The following is a 9,827-nucleotide window of genomic DNA, read 5'->3' as shown; positions in this document are numbered from 1 at the left end:
ATTTTCTTCGAAAAAAAAACAGGATTTTGGTGGGGTGCTCATCCGCAAGATCTAATAAAATTGTATCAAACAACGATACTTTCAGTGATGGAATATGGATGCGTTTGTTTTCGTTCCCCTGCAAACTCTCATATTATCAAACTTGAGCGAATTCAGTACCGTTGTTTGCGAATTGCCTTAGGCTGGATGCATTCGACACATACAATGAGTCTTGAAGTTCTGGCGGGAGTTCGTCCATTGAAAGATCGTTTTTAGGAGCTTTCATCGCGACTGCTAATAGCATGTGAGGTACTGAATCCCTTAGTTATTAATAACTTCGAAAGGCTAGTTGAGTTTCAATCTCAAACAAGATTCATGACAGTATATTTTATCCATATGTTACAGGAAATCGACACCTCAAGATATATTCCTATCCGTCACAGCCTCCTAAATGTCCCTGACTCAACTTAATTTTTCGACACATCCATGCAGCGTGGAATTCCGGTACACCTACGCTCGATGGAAATCCCAAAAATATTTTCAAGTAAGTAAGTTCAGTCCTATTGACTCTGAGAAAATGTTTTACACGGACGGATCGCGAATTGAAAAAGCGACAGGGTTTGGTATGTTCAACAATAATGTTTCGGCCTCATTTAGGCTTCAAGAACCTGCATCTGTTTATATAGCAGAGCTAGCAGCAGTTCATTATAGTTTGAGTGTAATCGTCACATTATCTCCAAACCATTATTTTCTTTTCACAGATAGTCTGAGTGCAATTGAAGCCATTCGCTCAAACGCTGCTGGCAAAAATGAATCATTTTTCTTGGGCAAAATAAAACAGTGTCTGAACGACATATTGAATAATAATTATCAAATCACTTTAGTTTTGGCTCCCGGTTCATTGTTCCATTCTAGGCAATGAAAGAGTTTGTCCAAACGTGGTGCTTTTGAGGGTGAAACTCATGAGAGACCAATTGCTTTCAACGAATTATATAGCGCGTCCCGCCAAAGAACACTTGCCAGCAAGCTTCTTGGGATATAGATTATCTGGGTCGGTGGATGCACTCAATTATTCCTAAAATATCGACATGGTTCAGGGGACTGAATGTGAGTAGGGACTTCATTCGTGTGATATCCAGACTCATGTCCAATCACTACACATCTCCTTCGAATTGGACTTTCCTAGACTAATCATTGTGCTTATGGCGAAGGTTATCGCGATATTGATCATGTCGTTTGGACGTGCGTGGAGTATCGTGATGTCAGATCTCAACTAATAAATTTCTTGCGTACCCAAGGTAGACTATCCAATGTCCCAGTAATAGTAAATCGCTTGATAAAAACATACTAATATGATATTCGAAATGTATTACGTTTAAAGTACTATGTATTGTGGATGCCACGGCGAAGAAAAACTTAAGCATATTGCCTATTAAATAAACGTACTTATGGAAAAAAAATTAAGCCATTACAAATGAAATTTCCCAGGTCTTTATGAGTACACCTGTAAAATACAATTTTTTTTTGTGTGTGGTGTATCATGATGGCGAAGCGAAACTCCTACATTATTTGTTTGTACATTTTCTAAATCATTGTCAACATGTTTTCGAGTTCGATTTCACTACCTGAAGCATAACATGCTCAAATTGCACGGCGTTACTGAAATCGTTGACTCCTCGTCAGTCTGATCAACAGATGCGTCAAATGTCGTCTGATTCTCTGCATTGCTCGTACCGCTGACCCATCGGACATATTTTCCGTTATTCTCCATATATCTTGCTTTTAACACTTTTTTTTGTGGTCTGGAATTGCACGCAAAAATATGCGCGTAAGATTACTTACGAAGCAAATGTGCGCGATCTCAAAATCCGCTTTGCAATGCACGATTATTCAAATCCGCTTTTTTTTTTATTTGCACGGCCACGTTGCCTGCTTCCTTTTGTGCGCGACGTTTCCGGTCCGCTTATTTAAATTTAAATATTTGCGCGACCTTCCTGGTCCGCTCTGTGATGCGCGATTTCGAGAATCCGCCATTTTTATTAAAATTGCGCGACCTTCCTGGTCCGCTTATAATGCGCGACCATAGTGATCCGCTTTTTCATTCATTTCATTTTCTCTTCGGCCATTTTCGTTTCACAATTGAACGAGAAAATCTGCGTACCAGATAGTACGATTGTAGCCGAATATTGGTATATATTTTGAGTTGCCCAATCGGACATATTTTCCGTCGTTTGCCATATTACTTTAGTTTAACGCCTTTTTGTGGTCTGGAATTATACACAAAAATATATGCGTGAGATAACTTATAACTGAAATGTACGCGATCTAACGATCCGCTTTACGATGCGCGATTATTGAAAATCCGCTCATTAATTTTCTTATTTTTTTCATTTGCACGGCCACGTTGCCTGCTCCCTTTATGCGCGACGTTTTCGGTTCGCTCTTTATATTTAAATATTTGCGCGACCTTCCAGATCCGCTATGTGATGCGCGATTTTATGAATCCGCCTTTTTCAATTAAAAAAAATCGTCAACATTTTTTTTAATGTATTTTAATGCGCGACCTTCTTGGTCCGCTTTGATGCGCGACCTTCCTGGTCCGCTTTGATGCGCGACCTTCCTGGTCCGCTTATAATGCGCGACCTTCTTGGTCCGCTTATGATGCGCGACCTTCCTGGTCCGCTTATGATGCGCGACCATAATGATCAGCTTGTTCCAGTTATTTTCAACGTTACGTAATCTCCACCGACGCTTCTTTTTTTTTCATTTGAAAATGAAAATCTTTGTGCCAAATATTTGAATAATTTTCTGTTGCTTTAGGTGATTCCGTTTCCGTTTTGAATAACTATGCTATTTGAATTGCAACTCCTGGCAGGATCGCCATTGTGCATTTTATAACTATTAATCGGAAACGGAATCACCCAGAGCGGTACACTTCTTACCTGTAAGGTTGTTCGTGGTGAAATGTGCAAAGCAATTCTGTTACAGCTCGCTTGACCTGGTGCAATGATGTCTACCGCAATTTGTCATGGCATACTATACATTAGTTATTATAAACTCGTTTGCACCCACACAGATACTTCTGTATGTTATTATTTTTCTCAAATGTTGAATACTTTAGTTAATAAAGCTGCAAAAATTAATTACCCAAAATTGAGTGTTTTAGAAAAATTTTATTAAGCTGTTTCAACAAAAACGTTTTCTTCAAAACAATTATCTGATCAAAATGAATCCAGAGCTATATTTTTGACCGATATAACATTTGTTTAAGTGTGTTCAAATGATAAATAATTGCATGTTATAAGAAAAGAAAGTTTTCAGAATGAATAATTATCTCTACTGGCAACAGTGATCGCGAGGCATTTATTATTTACAGTAGGTCCTGTCCTAGACTAGAACCAAAGAACCAAAATTTTCGGCTTTAAGCTAATTGTATGCAGATGACAATCGTGCCACCGGGGTGGCATCAACACAATGTGACGAAGCCGAGCTACACGCTTAAAAATAGTTACTCAAAAATGAGTAAGATCTCACTCTTCTACAGAAAAAGTGGAACAACTCTAATTTAGAGTAACTCCGAAGTTACTCAAATTTGAGTTCTTCCACTGGAAACGATATTTGGGTAAAATCTACTCATTTATTGAGTAATACTTAATTTGTACATGTACCAAAAATAGAGTAAATACCACTCAAATTTTGAGTGAAATTTTATTTCATATATATTCACCGAATTTGCAAAAATATTGCTCCTTTTCTGAGTATATTGTATTAAAATATTAAGTAATTGAACTCAATACTATATCAAGTGGTGGTCGCTTGGAGTAGTGTGTCAATCGCAAATTAACATACATGTCAGTTATGCTCAGGCACCAATCATACACTTATTCCTCATAAATGACATTTGAGCATATTCGTTTCCATTCTAAAGCACAACACGGAGTTTATCATTCCGGTTTTTGCAGACACAACACCGTTTGTGTTGAGCGATTCACCCTCGAAATACGCGATCTCACTAACAAAAACTACAACCTGTTGCTACAAATGGTTATTACAACTTTTAGACTGATCTTGCGAATAGTAACAAAAAACGAGTTCTTGCATTAAACTCAAATTTAGAGTAGGAGTTACTCAATATCATTGATGATAACTACTCAATTTTTGACGTTTCCATGTATCATTTGAAAATGAGTAACAAGTACTCAAACTCTGAGTAACTTTTTCTAAGCGTGTAGACATATATTGTCAAACCCCAGTTAGTGGACTAAGTACAAATAACTGTTGTAAAGATACAAATTACAACGATAATCTGCATATTTCGACTGTTTAAAATATTGCGTGATTCGTGGCTCAATTTTCATTTGGTTAGTTTGCCCCAGTCATAAGTTATGCGAGTAATATCGCTTAGCATCTTCATTCTCACTGTTCTTTTGTGAGCCACCCTGTGAAGAACTGACAGTAACTGTTGTCAGAGTACTAGTTTGTTTATATTTTGTTCAATATTCCGGTATAGCATCAGGAGCATCAGTGACTGGAAACAGATAAACCGAGAAAAAAACGATTTGCTCTGTTCTCTTTTGAATCTTCTTCAAGTGTAATTTGTTCTGTCGGCTTAGTAGTAAAATCATTCGAAGATCTTTCAATTAGTTCTAGTTGTACAGTTCCGCAGTGAATGGCATCGAATGCGTTACTGGGCAAGCTGATTCTAGCGCTAACATTGTCCGTATTCTGCTATTATTTCTTTTGGGTCGCCGTTCTACCCTTCATGGTGATTGATTCTAGCGAAGGTAAGTGTACACAACATTGAGCTGCGCATCTCTAGCGTTCACTTAAGTGTGCTGAGCATTCAGAATCAACAAAAGCTCTCAGCGTGTCGTTTTATTATCAAGACGAAGTGCTGTTATACAACACGTTTCCGTCATTTAACTGCACTGTAGAGAGAGGCTGGCAGATTATTTTCAAATCAATTCTTTTCAGACAGTTGGATCCACTCGCTCTTCCCTAACCCGAAGTTTGCCTTTCTGGTACCAGTCGTGTTCGGGGTACTGTTTCTCGGAAGTCTGTCGGGTTTCACGTTGTACCACTTGAGAGGTCAACCGAGGACCAACAAGGATCGAAACGAATAAGTGGTAAGTAGCGGCATCAATACATTTGGTAGCTGCGTAAAACTTATTAGGATAATTGGAAAGTTCAAGGTCAGAAATGAAACTTTTTTTTTGTTCGGAGGCTCGTTGATAAAAAATGATCACAAGAAGAGTCATGAATGAATGTTTGGCAAGATTTCCATATCAAGTACGTACCAGACAGTTGTATTATCTTTTGATAATTTGTACTCTGTTTTGAGTGACCTAGGTTTTTGTGAGCAATTATTAAATCGATATCGTAGATTTAGGAAAAGTGAGACTAATCAATAAACTGTTTCTGTGTAATAGACTTAGCTGTAACTAAATAAACTCGAATGCAAATAATTTCTGTTTTTGGAACGCTCAGTAACCACCCTAACTTCGGTTTTATAAACATCGCTTCATTTAGCTAATCAGTCTAAATCAATCTTTTACTTCTTAGATTCACATCCCGGTTCAATGCACAATGGAGACGTGGCTCGTGATCGGCATATCTGGCGTTACCAACGGAGGCAAAACAATGCTGGCCAAATCCCTCCAAAGTTACTTTAGCGGTCATCTGAACAAAATTATTTTCAAAGAAAACATCACCTTGAACAAGGTGGCCCTGATCTGTCAGGATGATTACTTTTTGCCCGTGGACAGTCCGAAGCACAAAATCATCGAGAAGCTTAATCACATCAATTGGGAAGTGCTTTCGGCGATTGACATGGACAAAATGTGTCACGACATTATGAAGATTCTCGGCCATAAGTTCATTCTGTACAATTGCCAGCAGTTGTGCAAGAGCGAAACGGACAACAACATTGCTGAACAGGTGGATCCGGTTACCGATGAGGACAATATATTTGCCGATCACTTCCTGAGTAACTACTTGAATAGGTACGAGGATTGTCGCCCTATCGGGGAGAACCAAAGAACTAGTCTGATGAAAAAAACCAAGAATGAAACATTCCAAAACATGAACATCAAACTGAATGTGCTGCTGGTTGAGGGTTTCCTGATATTCAACCACCCCTTCACTTTGGACCTGTGCAGCATCAAATTCCATCTACATCTTCCTTACGAAAAATGCTACGCACGACGACTGAAGCGAGTGTACGATCCACCGGATGTGGTAGGATATTTCGAGATGTGCGTTTGGCCCATGTATGAGAAGCAATCGAAGGAACTTAAGGACCGAACGGATATCTACATGCTCAACGGTGAGATACCCAGTGAGAGCATCTTGAATTATGTCCTAACGTGCATAAAAAATTTGCTGTGAAAAGTGACCGTAGGATGTTGATACGTTAATGCTAAAGAAGTGAAACGCTAAATGGTTCCTTACAACATTCTGTCTTGTGTTTACTAAAAATGATCAAAGCATGGTGATACTTGTAGTATTTTAATATATTACAACTCTTTACAATTTTTTTTTGTATACTTGAACATGACAAAATGGTTGTAACTTTTATACTTGTGTTTTGATTCATGAAAAAGAAAGAATTCGCTGCTCTTTCGGAAAACTTTACTATCACAGCTGAGCTGAGCTGAGCTGAAGTAGATCGCCCGTGGTTGCACTTCGTGATTGACCGAATGAGTGGAGATGCACAATGAACCAAGAAAATGAAGCTTGGGAGAAGCAAATCATTTTCACTGTACATACCCACTCACTCTAAGCTTTTCATCAAATGGCCAATAACGACGCCGGCCACGACCAAAGGCTGTGCTACTGAGGAAGGGAAGGAATGTTAGTCCGATACTCGTTGTTTCTAGAGACCGCGGGTACCACTGTATCTCCACGAGCATCACGGGATAGGAGATGTGTTAGTAGGGAGGGAAAGAGATCCGGATGTGTTTTGGTAAACAATATGATCTCAACAAAAGCTGATTTCCTATACGAGACTCCATTTGCTCATTTCACACCTTTTGGATTATCCCCCGCCTCATACAGTCATCGTATATTTTTATATCAATGTTGAAGTCATCGCCCGTTACCCAAAATGGGGAAACGTATCTTAGTTCCTGGTTAGGTTCCGATTCAATGCTGCAAATCCCGAGAAAAGAAATGTCAATCGGCTCGTGATGAAAACGAAGCGATTTTGTTGTGTGGTTGAGTATTTAGCGACGCCATACCGTACACTGATAAAAATCCGCACAACCGACTCACCCGTAACAGCACTTTAACTCAATATGCTTCCTCACCCCAGTACACAACTGAAGCGGTTGTGCAAATTCACTAGTGAGCAAGATTCGATTATTTTTCTCTCTGCTCAGATGTCCTTACCCTTCGGATGTGGAGTGCTTTTTTTACATCTGGAAACCTGAACCAAACCACACGTGCCAAACACCCCACTTTCTAGTAAAAATGAGTACAGTACACTTGATTCGGTCAAGTGTTATGTAATCTAAACGTGTATTGAGATCAATGTGACTCTCGTAAGGAATTCATACAGAGTCCAAAAGCAACGATACATCTTATCGTTCTGGTGTGCATTTCATAAAAATCTAGCCATCCACTGTTTTTACACTTATTTTAAAAGTTAAGTTAAATTTTCGTGAATTTCATGCTTTCTACATGTTGTGACAGTTCAAGTGCTTTACCCATGATGCCAACGTGCAATTTTTTCAGTGTACCTGTGGGTGAGAGTGAGCCAGAATTGTCATGTTGTTCAAAAATCCGTCTCTGACTTGAAATTTATCTGGGTGTCTGGGATTTGCCAAATACATCTGGAAACCTGGCAACGCTGATGTGAGCTGTCAGAAATCCCTTTTTCATTTCCCTCTTTCTTTTTTGCTTTTTTTCTTCGTTGCCTCCATTTCAATTGTTTGATGCGCTTTCAAAATAGGATAGAAAGATTTGAGTAGTGAACGTGAAGAATATTTTGACTAAGTGACAGGTTACAACTGATGTGTAATTAGACGTAAAGAGAAATCAAGCCAAGAAGCCACAGTTGCTGTTCCCTTTCCTGCAGCTACTCGTAGCAATCGCATTTCTAGTGGCCTTCAATTTGCCTCAAACTTGTTGATAGGTAATGCTATATATTATTTTGATAATTTCCTCCCAGATAATTTGTATTGGCTTTTTAGGTTATCATGGAACATATTTTTGATGCAGACGGCAACATATACTGGGTACAATGTATCCCTGGTGATGGAGATTGCCTGTACGGCTCTCTTGTCCATCAAATCTATGGAGTTTCGCCGGACAATACCTTATTCAAACGCTATATTGTTCAGTTGAGAGAGTCAGTTGTTTCTGAAATAAAACGGAATTTACATCTATACTATGCTTCTCTTTCTATTAACGCTTGTGAAGTAATATCTGGAAATTTATCTGAATCACAGAAAGTGGAAGAATATTTACAACAGCTTTTATCTTCGGGCTTTTGGGGCGGAGAGGAATCGCTCAGTGCAATCGCAAACCTCCATCAGATGGGAATCACTGTTTACCAGGAAAATTCACAGTTTCAATTTCTACCACAATCTGGTGTAGAAACATCTCACTGCAAAGTCTTCTTTAGAGGTCCAGGCGATATAAAAAAATCACTATGATAGCGTAGTTTGTGTTCGGCCTAAAAATTTTGCCCTTCACCCTTCTGATTGTGATTATGAAGAAATCACTATTGATGGTGTTATTCTCAAGGCACAAAGACTGGAGAGAGATCCGCAAGCATTATTTTCCGTAATCGGGCATCAGCTAACAGGAATGGTTCTATCAGACATGTCCTTGTTTACCCTGCGTTGTTCAGTAGCTGACGAGGTGGAGAGACAACAACTTTCGTTTCTTGAATCGTGTGGGGTTTTGTGTGCGACAGAAAACAGCTTATCCACTTACGCATTCCACCTACGCATCGGAAGGCACGATGGAGGAGTGGCAACACTAGTTTGTCTGGCATCCCTTTTGGGTGTAACTATATATGTTTACAACACAAGATCAGGTTTGAAACGGCTTGATCCTGTGAACCGACGCTCAATTGCAACTATACATATTCTTGAAGATTTCGAGCATGAATACAGCTCGTACGCTAGCGTTTTAGATGTTCACCCTTGTACCGATAATAATATCATTTCGCCTTCTCCAATCCCTCGTGATAATCTTTCCCTAGCTTTGAGTATAGAGCGTCGTGAGCTCTCGGAACCAAACATATGTATTTCGTCGGAGGTCAAAATAGATTCCCGCCACGGACTGCGATTTGCATCACTTAACGTTAACGGTTGCAGACAAGAAAAAAAACGTGTAGAACTGGATCGTTTATTGGCTATTAAGAATATCCACGTTGTTGCGCTTCAGGAGGTAAATTTAGAGTGTGTTGAGACTATTACACCTAATTATAAGTGGTGTCTTAGCTGCCCTCGTTCAAATAAAAAACGAGGCCTTGCTGTTTTGTTCCGGCATGGTTTCAACGTACGTATAAAACGGCATTACCACCGAGGTGTAAATATTCAATTTATGGAACTAACATATGAGGTATGCAATTTAGCTCCTTTTTCATTGTATCTGATCGAATCCTTTTCATTTTAGACCGATAGGAAAATTCAATCGTTAGTTTTAATCAATGTTCATGGGCCTAATACAAAAGCCAATCGCTTCTATGCAAATCTCGGTTGCATTGTAAATATGTTGAAAAGTCGACAGAGACTAATTATTGCAGGTGATTTCAACAGTCAGTTATCTCATGTAAACCTTTCTCGAGAGGAATCAGATCTTATTGGGAAATACGCCGGTCATGATACATTCAATGA

General features: G+C 39.1%; 1 protein-coding gene and 1 long non-coding RNA gene across 2 annotated transcripts; both read left to right on the top strand.

The window, feature by feature from the left end:
- The first annotated feature begins 4,469 nt into the window (after nucleotides 1–4,469).
- On the top strand, nucleotides 4,470–6,555 carry LOC131436885 (nicotinamide riboside kinase 1). The gene is made up of 3 exons (XM_058605854.1): nucleotides 4,470–4,763; nucleotides 4,954–5,105; nucleotides 5,542–6,555. The coding sequence occupies exon 3, from the start codon at nucleotides 5,566–5,568 to the stop codon at nucleotides 6,364–6,366; it is 801 nt and encodes a 266-aa protein (XP_058461837.1). The 5' UTR covers nucleotides 4,470–4,763; nucleotides 4,954–5,105; nucleotides 5,542–5,565; the 3' UTR covers nucleotides 6,367–6,555.
- Nucleotides 6,556–7,692: 1,137 nt separating this feature from the next.
- LOC131436886 (uncharacterized) lies at nucleotides 7,693–8,366 on the top strand. Its single transcript, XR_009230675.1, has 2 exons — nucleotides 7,693–8,113; nucleotides 8,172–8,366. It is a non-coding gene; the product is annotated as an uncharacterized LOC131436886 (long non-coding RNA).
- The last annotated feature ends 1,461 nt before the right edge of the window (nucleotides 8,367–9,827 follow it).

Source organism: Malaya genurostris, chromosome 3 (assembly GCF_030247185.1).
Source record: "Malaya genurostris strain Urasoe2022 chromosome 3, Malgen_1.1, whole genome shotgun sequence".
Lineage (NCBI taxonomy): Eukaryota > Metazoa > Arthropoda > Insecta > Diptera > Culicidae > Malaya > Malaya genurostris.
Note: the sequence above shows the minus strand (reverse complement) of the source record. Positions and strands in the feature narration are given on the sequence as shown.

Excerpts from the sequence above, each read along its gene's own strand:
- LOC131436885 (XM_058605854.1), top strand. The coding sequence starts at position 5,566 with ATGGAGACGTGGCTCGTGATCGGCATATCTGGCGTTACCAACGGAGGC.